At 30.7% G+C, this 16,008-nt stretch overlaps 2 protein-coding genes across 2 annotated transcripts; one reads left to right on the forward strand and one right to left on the reverse strand.

The window, feature by feature from the left end:
- Window positions 1-597: 597 nt before the first annotated feature.
- Window positions 598-1,529, reverse strand: CML41 (calmodulin-like 41). The gene has a single exon (XM_089613650.1). It carries the CDS (start codon window positions 1,510-1,512, stop codon window positions 832-834), a length of 681 nt encoding a protein of 226 aa, XP_089469776.1. The 5' UTR covers window positions 1,513-1,529; the 3' UTR covers window positions 598-831.
- An 8,730-nt stretch (window positions 1,530-10,259) lies between these two features.
- LOC149399472 (PQ-loop repeat family protein / transmembrane family protein) lies at window positions 10,260-15,437 on the forward strand. The gene is made up of 12 exons (XM_089613874.1): window positions 10,260-10,688; window positions 10,784-10,826; window positions 11,016-11,042; window positions 12,214-12,315; window positions 12,419-12,558; window positions 13,275-13,452; window positions 13,890-13,994; window positions 14,074-14,172; window positions 14,311-14,331; window positions 14,457-14,515; window positions 14,965-15,055; window positions 15,153-15,437. The coding sequence occupies exons 1-12, from the start codon at window positions 10,465-10,467 to the stop codon at window positions 15,258-15,260; spliced, it is 1,197 nt and encodes a 398-aa protein (XP_089470000.1). The 5' UTR covers window positions 10,260-10,464; the 3' UTR covers window positions 15,261-15,437.
- The last annotated feature ends 571 nt before the right edge of the window (window positions 15,438-16,008 follow it).

The raw sequence follows: 16,008 nt of genomic DNA on the forward strand, positions 1-16,008 counted from the left end.
AATACAGTTTAATTCATGTATAAGTCTCTCATTATTGATTAAGAAACCCAATTTCATAACTCTATGAGTCATATTTTCTCAAAATTTTCCATGGAAACTTACCTAACTAATATCAAGGTGGGTTACCAAATATATACGAAAACCCTTTAATTAACCGATGTTGCTAAGGTGGTGTATAAGTTCTCAAGATTTTCCTCCGGTAGATATCACGAGTCCCACAAACAACTCTTCGACGAATATATATATGCTTCTTTAATTTCCTTTTATTCACTTATTATTTATTTTATGTTAAAATGTACGTCGATGAATAATTTCAGCAAGATATATTCTTTATAATTAAGCTTTTCATGCTTAGCCTCTCAATGAGATAAAGTGTTTTATTCGTTTGTTAAAGAAACATTTCTTTATAAGTTGCCAACCGACTGACCAACAGGCGGTTTGAAAAATACGTCTGTCCTATTTTTTCCACTTTCCTTTCACTCTTTTTCTTCAAGCTTTCAAGCAAACGTAAATAAATGGGAGCTCTTATTTCAATTGTATTTAAGTAAATTTCATATACATATATAGTTGAGAATAAGATCGCCTAGTACACACTCATACACACATAAACGTAAACCATCAATTTCATTTTTCATATTGCAAATTTCATGCCGTGTTTTTTAGTACACACTCATATATTATAATGTTTTTTTTTTCTTTCTTTTTACACATATCACCAAACCAAGTGTTCTGTATGAATTTATACGTACTCCTCAAGTTTAATTTTCCCTAACCAAACTAGATCATATATCATATCAAATCATATTAATTACTTAGGTATGGTGATGAGGCTTAATTAGCGGTCATCATTTGGTGAAACTCGTCGAAATCAAGAACTCCATTACCGTCCTTATCGAACGCCCTTACCATGGCCTTGCACTCGAGGAACGATCTGGTGTCGCCGAGCCTACCGAGCATCCTCTGGACGCTCCTCGGAGTTATGCACCCATTTTCCAACTCGAACATCTCGAAAGCGCTCTTCAGATCACCGCTCTTATTAACATCGCGATCATCGTCCTTTTCTCTCTCCATGAGCTTCAGAAACTCCTGGAAGTCCAACGACTCGTCTCCGTCGGTGTCGAAATCTCCGATCACCGCTTTAGCGTGATCGTGAGACATGTACTCGCCGATGGACCCGAAGTACGATCGGAGCTCTATGGCTGATATTTTCCCGTCGTCGTTCGCGTCGAAACGGCGAAATACTTGCCTGAGCTCGTCTTCTTTGCTTCTTACGGTTTCCGAGCTCGGACTCGAGATCATCGGAGAGTTTATTGGAGAATTGAGCGCCGAAGAAGAAGAAGAAGATAACGAAGATGATGACCCTTTTGATTTTGTTCGGCGACGATTGTTGAGGCTTAGTTTGAGAGACTTGTTTGCGAACCATCTCGATATTGAAGATTTATTAGGCTCTACGTGGCTAGTATTATTGGCCATTATTTTACTTGAGAGTGTATCGGTCGATATGAATAACATGTAAGTGCACAATGTATTTATATACACACTGAATATAACAGTTTCTTTCTTTATTGGAGGAATAAATAATAGATACGTTATGTTCTATTGACACAGGGAGTTTCAATGAAGTTTCTATTTTTCTTTGGCTTTTGGCTATTTCTTTAAAATTTTCGTGTAGGAAATTGCTGTGTAGTTTCGTGGGGGACCCATAAAATTGACTGTGCAGCGTCTCTCTTTTGAAAATAACTTTGTAAAGTACTAAAATTAATAGCTTTATAATAACATATGAGGAAACTTGTTCCTTACAGATTCCTCACGAAGATAGGAATTTGACAAGAGGTTTACATTGTGTTTCTTCTAAATGATTTATAATTGCTCTAACTAAACTCGTCTTTGTCACGGTATCGGCAAGTGTGTGTATATATATATATATATATATATATATATATATACACTATATTAGGAGTTCAAAATAAATTTAGAGGGGTTAAAATGCAAAACTAAATTTTATAAGGGTCCTAGTAAAAAAATAGAGAGGAATGACCAAGCTAAATTTTATAAGGGTACAATTAAAAGAAAAATAGAGGGGTTCACTATGAATGTCTATTTTTTTTCCTCTACAATATATAGTTATAGAGAAATTTAAAGGAAAATCAGTTTAAGACTTTAAGCCATCTAGTTTATTTGGAAAATTACTTTATGTATAATTTTCTCTAAAACTATTCTTCTAGTTTTTCCCCTTTAATTGAGCACGGGCTTACATTAGGCCGAAAACAGTCGGATTTGTCTATAAAAAAGCATGGGCTTAGTTAGCATGTTAAGGCCCACTAGAGTCCTTTTGCCTTTAGTGAAAGTAAAGCCCATCTACAATTCACTTCCCATATCCTTTTTCCCCTCGTTTTCTTTCTCCTCAGCAAGCGAGGGCTGTCCTTTACTTTTCGGATTATAACACAACTATTAATTTTCTCAATAATTTTAGACTAAAATCCAATAAATTTATTTTAATCTAGAAGTATAACTACTCATTTATGTATTTACCTTTTTAATCATTTTCCTCTCTCTCTCTCTCTCTCTCTCTTGCATGGCTGATTTTCTTTTTGTTTTTCAGTTGCTAAATCATATCGATGTTCACTTTCGTTCTCATATAACCGTTTGAATTTTTTTTTTTTTAAGAATCTAAAAATTTGTGTGAAGATTTATTAACATAAATGTCAATAAATGTCGTACTTGTGGAATAATCAATTTCTTTTACTTATTTTCTTATTGGGAAATATACGGATCTATACTGATAATTTGGTCAATTCTATTAGTGGGCCCAGGGCAAAATTTTATTTTCCTTGTATCCTCTTTCATTGTTTCCCGATAAACTTTCAAACTCATCCCACGATCTCTTCTTCTTCTTCTTCTTCTTCCTATCTCTATATCTCACACTCCTTCTTCTTCAACCTAAAAAAAAAGCAACTATATCAGAGCTTACAAAACCTCGATTTCACTTGGCCCTCCCCCCTTTTCAATGCCCTCATCTATATCTGCGTGTCCTTTATGCCCGCCGCCGCTGACTCCGACTCCAACTTCCGGTCCATCATATGGCAGAGCGTCGAGGACGGTGCAGTGACTCAGGGGTGAGATATTCAACGCATCGGAGAGCCATATAGAGATCGTCGCGAAAGAGAGTTGGTAGTTTGCGCGAGAACAAAGGTCGGCAATTCGCAAGTCGGTGGAGACGGAGTCAACGACGAGGAGAGGCTCTGCAGCATGGAGGTGGAGTCGACGAGCGAGTCGAGGGAGGAGAGGAGCGGTGCGGCGACGGAATGGATGCGGGAGTTGGAGTCGGAGATGGCAGAGTTTAGGGACTCGACGTCGAAGAGGAGCGATCGAAGGTCGTCGACGGCGAGGATAAATTTCTCGTAGTGAACCTTGCAGATCTCTTCGATCTCCGACTCCTTTAAGCGGGCGAAGTGGCGGAGGCTGGCGATGAAGGCCTCGTGCTTGCTAGAGGCGAATGGGCTGAGGTCATCGCCGTTGGCAATGGCGGATGAGAGTAAGAGAGGAGGAGTTGGTCAAGCTGGTCGCTAGAGTTGCCCTTCTCTGACCCCCCATTGCTGTTGGGGTGACCTTGCGGCGTGATTTGGTGGAGTGCATCGCTGGAGTCACCATTCTCCGACGTTATGATCCCATGTAAGCCTTCTTCTTCTTCTTCACTAATTCTCTCCACTTCGCTCTCTGTCTAACGACAACCATTCCGAGAGCTCCAATATCGTCTCCACCACCACTGTTAGCGATGACGAACCAGATGAGTGTTGCAGTCTAAGAATCGTCGGCGGTCGAGTGTAGTAAAACGAGTATTTGAAGTATCACTAACTGTAGAGGTATAATGAAATAGAAAATCAAAGGGGAAAACAAAAGAAAAAAAAAATATAGGAATTGCAAAATTTTCCCTTTTTGGTGTGTCTTAAGTGTTTGTAATATTTTTTTACAAAATGTGTGACTTTTGTATGTAATTAACTGGTATGGTTTAGTTTTTGCTTTGTGGATTGTGGTAACTTCATCTGAATTATATTTAATGTTAATATATAACACAATGCTAAAATGGCTTTGTGACATGAGTTATACGTTATTGTGTATAAAAAATATAATGTATATATGCAAAATAAGATTGGGCTCGTAGAGAAACATGTCATTTGTTGATGTATATGTCAACAAATCATGACGATTGTTGATATATATATATATATATATATATATATATATATATATATATATATATCAACAAATTGTGTCGATTGTTGACATATATATGAGTACAAAGACGGAAATTTGTTTGACAAATTGATATGTAGACTCATATGTGTATTTATTTGTGAATATTATTATATAAAGACAAACTCAAGTGAATACGTTAAAAACTGGAAAATTATGTAAATATATCGTGTAATTTGTTGACATATATATAACAAAGTATGTCATTTGTGGACATGTCAACAAATTGTGTCATTTGTTGACATGTCAACAAATTGTGTCATTTGTTGACATGTATATGCTAATAAATCGTCAAACAAGCTCAAATTTGGTGACATATATAGAACTCGGAGAAAAAAAATAGAGAAAAAGTAAAAAAAAAAAGAATAAAATTGTACACAATATATTATCTCTCCTGAATTTACTAATAGAATTGTCTAAATTATAGTTTTGATTATTTAAAACAAAATGTGTTTATAAATGCTAATAAATCCGTCCATTTTTCCTTCTCGTTCGTCTCTTTTCTACTCATAATATAACACGAAATATAATTCAAATGTTGTCCATAATCATGAAAAAAAACATTAAATAAAAATCTAATGTTGATTATAATCACAAGACACAATAAATAAATTAACACAAAAGAAAGGAAAACAAAAATAATTGTGAGGTAAAAATATTACTTATCATATTTCCAAGCTTTCGTACACTACATATATCAAATTAAATTAAATTTAATAAGAAACTAGTAACATTTATAAAACGAAAATCAATAAATTAAAGTTAAATAGAATAAATTAATTAAATTTATAATTTATTAGGTCATTTCAAACATCACGTTTGAGATATAACCAAGGTTTAAAAACTTTTAAGAAAATGATATAACAGATGAGGTGGTACTTGAATAAGCCAGTCAAATTTTCTATTTTGTTCTTTCAGCCATTTTTTTTCTACAATGATTATTCGTCACTTTCTCTCCCATACATTTTTTTTTTCATCACTCAATTTCGAGTTCATATGAGGAAGATATGGATTTTTGAAGTTTTGTGGAGGAAAAAAACTTGTATGACAGAGAAAGTGACGAATCACTATAAAAAAAATTAGAAAAATAGCAAACTTAAACGTTTGATATTGCTAAATAGCCAATGTTTGGTAAATATTAGGTAAATAGCCATAAATGATGGCATGACTTAATATGACAGTGACTATTTACTTAATATTTACGTTTGTAAATATATAAAATTGGCTATTTACATAATATTTACCAAACCTTTGCTATTTAGCAATTCTCTATATACGTTTAAGTTTGTTTTGCTAAATTACCCTAAAAAAAACTGAAATGACAAAATAGAAAATTTGCCTGGCTTATTTAAGTGACACCTCATCTGTTTGTCTATTTTCCTAAAAGTTTGCAAATGTTGGCTACATCCCAATTTTATAGTTTAGTTTTGTCTACAAATCTACAACGCTCTAAATTAATTTATAAATACAACTTATTTAATTAATTAAAAAAACGAGGGATTTTGATCTATATCAGTTAATTGAACCAATTTGTTTTCAATTAACAGTTAAATATGTTTACAAAAAAAAAAGCTAAAAATTAACGTAAGTTGACCAAATTTTAAACCTTTCTCTTACTCTGAAGTATTTTCTAATAAAAGAAGTACGGGTTCAAACCAAGGTTCTAAACATCAACGATTTCGCCGATTTCTGACGACGCCACTGCCGGAGGATGTCCGATCGACGAATGCAGTTTTTTTCGTTTCGTCGTCCTTTTTCGTCGTTTTGTCGTTTTTTTGTCGTTTTTCTTTTTTGTTGTCGTTTTACTTTTTTTGCTATCGTTTTTTTTGCTGTCGTTTTTTTAAAAAGCTAATTATAAAAAATATTATATACATTACTAGTACACGTTTATAAAATATCATATATATACAATTTTCTATAAAAAAATATTATATAGACAATGTATTTTTTTTATATATGTTTAAAAATTGAAAAATATATGTATGTATTACATACAATGTATATATATTATATGTATATATTTTAAATATATTTTGCCACGTTTTTTCCGTTCGATTTTCCTTCGGTTTGTCGATTTTCCATGAAAAACGGCATTTGAAAACGACAAATCGAATAATATTTTTCACATTTTTTCCGTTCGATTTTCCATAAATCATGAGACTCTCGAAACGGCATTTCGAACTTTGGTTCAAAAAGATGCTTAAAGAAAGCTGTGTAACCATGACTTTCTCATAAATCTCAATTTTTTGTTTTGGGTGCCATTGTTATATTATAATTTAATAAATAGCGATAACACATCACATTCACACTCAATACCTTCACGAATCGCCGCATTACATGGGCCATGGCATGAAAATAACATCATAGATTATACAGAGACCGACAATTGGTCTTTTCCGTTTGATTATTTGTATGTTTACCCATTACGTGTCAAGATGATCATGACTTGTAAGCTTCCAGATCCAACTACATGCATGAATAGAATGAAGTCTATGTTAAGTGGCTAAGAAAGAATTTTAAGAAGCCAACAAACTAGTCATGATATCTGGGTAAGTTTTATACGAAATCTGAATTATTAAAGCTTCTTCCTGGTTTAAATGGTTTAAAAAAATGATTTCAATTAAATGACGTTGATGTAGTTTTTCACTCAATGGTGGTGGGACGAAATTCCGAATTACATAAGTAAATTAATTAATGAGCTTGTCACTTCGGCGGTTGTTTTCCAACTATGTTTTTCTTTTCATTTCGTAGAGTTCCAATACAAGCTATAACTCTTTGATTATAATAGACGACCATAAAGTATCTTGCAAAAAGAAAGAAAGAAAGGAAAATTGTTTCCTTTCATCTATTTTTCTTCGTTTTCCTTCTCATTTTTATTTTTAGGAAACAACCCATTTTCCGAAAGAGCTGCTTTTTGAAAAAAATTAGAAACGAAGATAATGTTCATCAGTGTATGAATGGCAATAAAAAAATAAAAATAAAAATAAAAACTATTCAGAATAGTTAGTTTCAGCCGTGCGATTAAAATTAACAAATTTTTTTTTTTCTTGTAACCGTTTGATTGACAAAAAAAATGTATTATTTGTTAACATTTTTAAAAAGAAAAAAAGGCATCTGATCCGACCATGTTTTTATCATATTTTAGAAAAAATACTTATATAATCATTTAAACCATCGCGGATCATCACAAATTAGCAAAAATAAGATTTAAGTACTTTCAGGGACATTTTTATAATAAAAAAAAAGGTAAAAGTCTAATTTCAAACATAAAAAACACAATCTTAATGTTTTGCTTACAAAATAAAACTTCATATTACTTATATGTTTCTTCAATCTATAGGCTATGTAACTCGTTCACTTAATCACTTATCACAATATCTTGTGGAACTAATTACTTCATAGGTCGAAAACTTACACCGTTTGCTAAAAGAGAAAAATACGGATAAATCGAGCGTAAAAGAGAAAAATAAATAAATAAATTAGAGGATTTTTAAGCACTATGGCCGACAGAGGATTGCATTGAGGATAAGCATGAAACGTACACGTGTGTCTACATGCTTATCTTCCTTCTCGAGGCGACTCGTCGCCGTTCCTACATTTTTATTTTGTCCTTTTGTTTCACGAAAGGCTTTGAGCTTTAGTTTCTATCTTGTTGTCATAATCTGTGACATAACCCTTCCCATTACCTGCCACGTCAGCAGCTTTTTTATATATAACGAGAGCGGACACGTGGTGGTTGTTGTCAATGTTAAAGATCTATGTAGACATGCCTTGCATGTTAGTTACTCTAATTTATTTCTCCTTCTAATTCTTGTTTTATTTTTGTCAATATTTTTGGTACTTCTTCTACCTGAGTTTTAGGGTTTCAGAATAATTTTGTTTGGAAATGAATGTGGGCACAATGAGGCCTAGATACAATTCGTTGAAGCTCTAGTGTCTAATCTTCTTAGTTATTTAATGAACTTCGCCACAATATTGGACTTGTTCACAATGATATGTATAGAGATTTGCAATATCGATATTCTGTATTCAATCAATATACGGACGAACTTGTCTCCGGCTACAAAATAAGTTAGTAATAATTTTGTAACAACATATATAACGCTAATGATCTTAAAGTTCGAAAAATAACAACTACTAAAACGCACTCCACATTAATATTTACATCAATGGTATCTTTAAATCTCTCGAAAAAAAATTGCTTGTTTTTTAAAAACGCAAAGATTAAAAAAAAATAAAAAAATATTGCTTCAAGTAGTTCAGTGACTTAATACCTATATAGCAAATAAGATTCAAACTTTGAAAAAATAATGGTATTTTTAATGAATGATACATGAGATCTTTTGGCTATAAATATTTAGCAATAATTTTTTTTATGATGTTTTCAATATGCTTGTATGATGACCTGATCTAATTGAACACACACAATGTTTAAAATTTTAAAGAAAAATTAGCAGAAATTATACTGTAACTATTCTAAATGCAAGAAAACAAAATTAACATCCCACATGAAAACAAAAATTATTAATCAGGTCGATATTTTACTTTTGAAAAAAATAACCAAATTTCCAACAACTTCACTTTTGTGAGGAAAGTTAGGATACAGTCATACAGATAAGATTCCATATGGACGATGTCCATTATAGTCTCCATAATGTTTCAGCCATATCTACTGGATATACGCTAGGAATATATACAAAAGGCCTTCCTTTTTTTTTTTTTTTTTTTTTTTTTTTTTTTTTTTATAAGTTTTCTCTCTTTGATGAAACAAAAATATGAAAATTTGAATCATAATATTTGGTGGTGTTCTCACACGTATGACACTAATTATCTATAACTACTTTATTCTTCAATATTAGCTTTTTATTTAGCTGTTATTATCAAATAAACCTTTACATATTTACAAAATAGTAATAATACATATTGATTGAAAGAATTTGGAAATCATAGAATAAAATAAAAACTTAAAATAAGCCACTAAAAATTATATAATTGGTTTGTCTTTAAAGAATAAGCTTTATTATTATAATAAAAGTGTATTGAATTGAGTGAGTTTTTTCTTAAAAAAAAAGTTATACGAAAAAAGGAGAGGAAAAAAAAAATCAATAATCGAGAGAGCTAGCTTTGGCCTTTGAGTTTTGACTTTAACTCACTAGTAAAGAGGCGGTGAAAGGAAAACATTTAAAGGATGACAATAAATATAGCGAATTGATATCACTGTAAAGGATGTCCACATGATTTTGACATTTTATACATCATCATCACCACATTAAGCTTGTAGTTTTTTTTTTTTTTTTTTTTTAAATAAACAGAATTATTTTTGACCATTGAATGCGATGTCAGGTAGTTCAGAACAAAATGGATCAATTTGTAAGAATATGCGAACCGCACAAACGATGTTTTGTATTGGTTAGTTCCATTTCTCCCTCTTTGAGACAGCCACAAGAAAATGAAAACGTAATATAAGGAATAAGCGAATTGGAGATAGAATATGCGTATGTACCACATCCACGTAATTCTTGTTACCATACCACATAATAATTATTCATCTTTTAGAAAGAAGAAAAAAAGTAAAGTATATATTTATATATTTCATTCTACTTCTATTTAAAAAAAAAAAAACATATCTATGTTTATATTAAAAACGAATTTCCGTACATTAAAAAATGGTCGAAATATTAAAAAAAAAATATACAGACGTTTTTAATGAAAAATAAAATAAAACAATCAAACATATAATTGAAATTTAAGTTTGAACGATAGCTAAGCTAATCAAATATAAGATAAAAAACATGTATGGATTCTAAATTAGAATTGACTAGTGATTTTTAAAACGTAAGATCTTGGTTATTTAGTATTTACCACAAAGTATAAAGTATAAACTATATTTACTTCTGTAATAGATAAATTATTTTTATTTTGATATGCTTTCTTTTCCCTTTATTGATTTTTATGATGTATATAATAATGTTATATTACGGGAAACATAAAAACGATATATAGAAATAGATAAGTGGATATCAATATTCAATATAACATAAATGAGAAATATATAGGGACTTACACTTCATCAATATATTCTGTATCTATTTGACAGCTTCGATATAAAACGTAAGGTTCGTTGCCACATCTCTGTAATACTACAAAAACACAATACAGAGAGAGAGAGAGAGAGAGAGAGAGAGAGAGAGAGAGAGAGAGAGAGAGAGAATGTCAGTCTCATATTGTGTTGAGCAAAACAAGGCGTGTGTGGGTTGGGTTGAGAAATACTTCAAGGATTGTCTTTGCAATGTGAAAGATGAATTCTCGTTCGGTTTTGGGCTCATAAGCTTGCTTTGTTGGGGTGTTGCTGAGATTCCTCAGATCTTCACAAACTTCCGTACAAAATCAAGCCACGGTGTCTCTCTCGCCTTTCTCCTCACTTGGGTCGCCGGGTAATTAATTAGAAAAATCATAATATGATAACTTATATATTTATCCATAATAAATACCATCTCATGTTTTCTTTTTATCCTTTTTGTATTTGTAGAGACGTGTTCAATCTAGTGGGTTGTCTTCTGGAACCAGCAACGGTGAGTGTGCTATTTCTCTAAATATTTTCCGGTGGTCCAGAAAGTTAAAAGTCCAGTTTTTTGTGATATAAATAAATTTGTCAGAAATGTTTTTTTTTTTTTTTTCCATCGATTTTTTCCGTCTATAATTATGAATGCTATTAACACATTTTTGGCTAATCGATCTTATATTTCCTTTTGTGGATGCAGTTACCAACACAATATTACACGGCACTGGTAATTTTCGCAATTTTTGGCTTCTAAATTATTTTTTAATGCAACTTCTATCCTTCCTTTTAATATAAATATTAAATATCCCATTCAAACTAGTTATGATCGTTTGTTTGAAACGAAGTTTAACACTCTGGCCCAATGTTCAAAATATCGGGATATATCGGTGATATATCGTCGATAAATCGTTTTTTGAAGAGTATCGATAAAATATCCGTTGTAATCGTTATCGTTTTATAAATATCGTTAAAATATCGATATTTTTTCGTAGTTAAAAAATCCAAAATATCGTTCAAATTTGAAAATATCGTTTTATTTGTTTTTTATTTTATTTTATTTTTTATTTATTATTTCTTATCATTTATATCTTTTACTTATTAATTTTACTTAGTATAATGATATTATCAATATTTCCTTATTTATATTTTATATACATATAAATATATGTATGACAAATAACGTATTATATATATATAATATCTATACTAATAGACTAAATAATTAAATATATAATACTATTCCTTTTTATTATTTTAAAGAATATTTGTACTGTAGTATAAAAATATAACAATTTCTTTGAAAAAAATTATTTTATTACATTTTTTAATATTGAGAAAGTAATTTAAATATTAATAATGTATATCTATAAGAAAAAAGTTATAGATATATTTTAAATTTTATTGTTTTATTAGAAATTTAAAAATATAAATAGTGGTACATATTTTATTATATTTTGTTATAAGATTTTTGTCGATATATCCGTCGATAATCGATATATCATCGATATATCACCGATATAATCGGTAGTCGGTATTAAAATTATTATAAAATATCCGTCGATATATTCGTCGATACTCGATATATCCGTAAAATCAGAACCTCGTTATGTATATTGCTATCAATATTTTAAACTTTGGCCCTTGGTCCGATATTTCCAGTAATTATAATTAACTAGCTACTTTTGAATATTAGTGGAATGTGAACTCAGCGTATCCATTAAAAAAAAAAAGAAAAAAGAGGAGATCTGCAGGACCAGGAATATTTTAAGACGTTGAAATTGCAAGTTGCAAAATCTTTGTTTGGCAATACATGTATCATAGTTTGTGGTTACTCGGTTATAGCATTAAATATTAAAGTTAAATGTGTCTTTGGATTTGTGTATTTCTATGTATTGCAGCTTTACACGATTAGTACTATTGTGTTAGTGCTTCAGAGTCTGTACTACGATTACATCAATAGATGGTTGAAACGCCGAAAGATCAACTACGCCAATCAAACGGTATTTCCAAACTTAATTGTAATACAGACAAATAAATGATTGGGTTATACATTTACTATAAATATTAGTGGTGATTATTATATGTGACATTAATATATATCAGGGTGAAGAAGATCAAAGAAAACCACTGAAATATTGTGACCCAAGTGGGCGAGATCATGATTCAGGAATTCCGATTCCAAGAACTCCTTCAACTAAAATTACGAGTTCAAGTGCTACTCCAAGAAGAGATTTTTACTATACGTATGTTTAATCCCTTCCATATTTCCATTTGTTAAATCATTTAGGGTGGTGTTTTTTAGAATTTAATTATTTGAAACTTAAAACTTTTTTTTTAAATGAAACTTAAGCTTTTGTAAAATAACCAAGACTTCAAGGAAAACCAACCACGTTAAACTAAATAAAGTTGCATTAAGCTTAAATATGTACTCAATATTAACTAGTTTACTATGAAAAAAATATGAACTTTATCGAGAAAAAAATATTCGGACTGTCATACTTTCACAACTCTAGAATGTATAGATTTTTATATAATTCAGGCATCAATAAAATTGATTTTAAATTACAAAAAAAAAAAACCATTTTATAGAATTTTTACGAATAAAAAAAAAATATCAATCCCCCCATTCCTTTTTTTATTTTTTATTTTATAATAAATTCCCCAATTCCTTGATGAATCAAGTAAAATCACAATTTTTTGTCTTCTGTATTTACTTTTTTGTGTGTGTGTGTGTGTGTGTGTTTTATTGAGGACAAACTGAAATGTGTGGGGTATGTTCGAGGGAGAAAAATATAATTGACCAAAGAACGTAAGAATTGGATAATATCACTATTAATAATTTATTATACATGAGATGGGATGATTTGAAGTCACACGTTGTGTGTAGGATGTGACAAGTTTCTCTATATCTGGTACGGACTGGAAAGTGGAAGTAAATCTGAGCCGTTGATTTGTACAGGTCAGCAAGATCACTGGCTGGTAGTGGCACCCCGCCGTTTGGGACGTATATGAGGGCAGCGAGGAGCGGACCTTCAGCGCTGGGCGTGGACACTGATTCGTCTTCTTCGGATGATGACGTCAGCGTTCGTGTTCGCTCCAACAAATCTCTTACCCAGCCTCGTCCTATTCCAAACTCGGTAAATATTCTTATTTACTAATTAAACCCCTGGAATCACAGAAATACTTGATTTATTCCTTAAATTGTAAGTTATATATGTTAGAGAAGTGTATATGCTATTACTCGTGGATCCATTTAATTACAGTAGGGAAATTTCATAAAATAGACTTTCTAGGCTGTTTTATCCGGGATTAGACTTTTGTTCATCATTTAGAAGAAAAAAACAATGCAGAGTTTATGTGGAGCTAAACCTTAATTCTGAAATTCATTTTAAAATTCAAATGTCTATTTTATTCTTTTTCACTCTATTGTTTTCATTGAATTTAGTATTAAATTTCCTAAGTAAACTATGATTTGAGAGTTACGCTGTGAGAGATTTTTTTTTTTTTTTTTAATTGTTTTTTTTAAACAGAAGTTTCTGGTAAAATCTGACTAATATTCTCTCAAGTTTTTTAGACAGCTAGCTATGGAACATTTCTAGCAGCATCACTTAATTTGCCAAAAAGCAACGCATTGACTCAAGCGTACATAGGACTCGCTACAAGGAAATTACTCTCACAAGTATGATAAATACATATCACTTTTTTTTTTTTTTTTTTATTAATTGTTTATATGGTGACTAATATCATATGCAAATCAGAATAATGTTGGTGAAAGTCATACCGTATATGGGCAATGGTTAGGATGGATGATGGCTGCAATATACATGGGTGGTCGTCTTCCTCAGATATGGCTTAACGTAAGTCTCTTAAACTATATATATATATATATATATATATATATATATATATATATTGTTAATTTTTTCTATTTCCAAAGTATTTATGTCTTTTCCCATATATATACTAACAACTTTTGGCTTATATTTTGGCCATAGATAAAAAGAGGAAATGTTGAGGTACGCACTTTATAATTGTTTATATACTTTTTATTTTATTTTATTGGACTCTACACACGTGTAGTAACAATATCATGAGTATGTTATGTTAATGGTTCTATGATTTGATATTTATGGTCATTTAGGGCTTGAATCCCCTCATGTTCGTCTTTGCTCTGGTTGCAAATGTCACCTATGTGGCTAGGTAACTAATCTGTCTCTCCTCATGTCTTTGGGAATAATTACAGAAAACATAGATTTATTTTAATTTTCAGCAAAATTATACTTTTTTTTTTATTAAACATATAAATGTATGTAATTGAACGTTATAATTCCTGTAAATTTAAAATATGGAAAATTGTATTATTCTGGGAGTTGCTCAAATAATTGGTGGCTACATATTATTCCAATATTTAAAATTACGGTCTAAATTTGCGTAACTTAAAAATTATGGTCTAATTTAAAAACTAAGAATTATAGACTGAGAGTATATGGAATGGATGTTAGCATATTTATTAAAAAAAATATAAATGTACGTAGCAGTGAGAAGGAAAAAAAATCTGGACAACAATTTCTATATTTTTTAATTTTAACCTAATCTTACGTTTTCTATATTTGATACAACATATAATATGTCCGCTTATTACATTACAGCATACTTGTGAGAAGCACAGAATGGAAAAGAATCAAAGCCAACATGCCATGGCTGCTTGATGCTGTCGTTTGCGTCGCACTCGACCTTTTTGTATCCTTTTCAACTGCTTATTTATTAGCGTTTTATTTATCAATCGATTTCATCTTTAAATTACAAGTTTGTGCCTTAATAAAGAAATGTTAAACAGATCATACTTCAGTATATGTATTACAAGAATTATTTGCGGACGACGAGAAGTGGACAGGACTCTAGAGACTACTGCTACAAGGAAGCAAGTAAAGCTGAAGAAGCTTGAGAGAGTTATTAATTAGTAATGTGTTGGCAATTTTAGATTGTTTAACCCGATTAATTAATCTCCTGAATTAGTGCTATTGTTGGTCTCTCTACGGATGCTTGGTTTATAGTATCTTGTATGTAATGAACAAGTTAATTAGCCAGAGTGTATTCGAACATTAATGCAGTTTTTTTTTTTTATATTTGACATATCACCCATGGATGATGAAACAAACACGCTCGATTAAAAAGTCCACCTTCCCTATGTGATACAACGATAAAGAATTTAAAGAAAGGGGAATCCATTTTTTTATTTTTATTTTTATGATCATTAGGACATCATGTGTTTGGTAGTTAACTCAAAAAGTTTTTGTTTTCTGTTTTCTAATTTTTGTAGTTGTACTGAAAAACTGTTTTGTAGTTGTTTTCAAAAAGCTGTTTGGTACAGTTTTCATTTTTGTTTTTGAGAAAGTGAAAAAACTGAAAAAAGTGTTTGGTATAGTTTTCATTTTTGTTTTTGAAAGAATGAAAAGAGAAGATGAGGAGAAAGAGGAGAGAAGAGAAGAATTTTTTTTTTCAAAAACACATTTTATTTGTTTTCAGTTTTCTTTACTTTTTTTCAAAACAACTTCAAAAATTTTTGAAATTTTTTTCAAAAAACTTAAACCAAACATGTTTTCAATTTTTGTTTTCAATTTTTTCAACTCAAAAACTAAAAAATTGTTTTTGAGAGGAATACCAAACATGGCCGACAACTCATGAGCTAATAC

The sequence above is a fragment of the Urtica dioica genome, chromosome 4 (assembly GCF_054948205.1).
Source record: "Urtica dioica subsp. dioica isolate 48M chromosome 4, U.dioica_male_clone48M_v1_H2, whole genome shotgun sequence".
NCBI classification, from domain to species: Eukaryota; Viridiplantae; Streptophyta; class Magnoliopsida; order Rosales; family Urticaceae; genus Urtica; species Urtica dioica.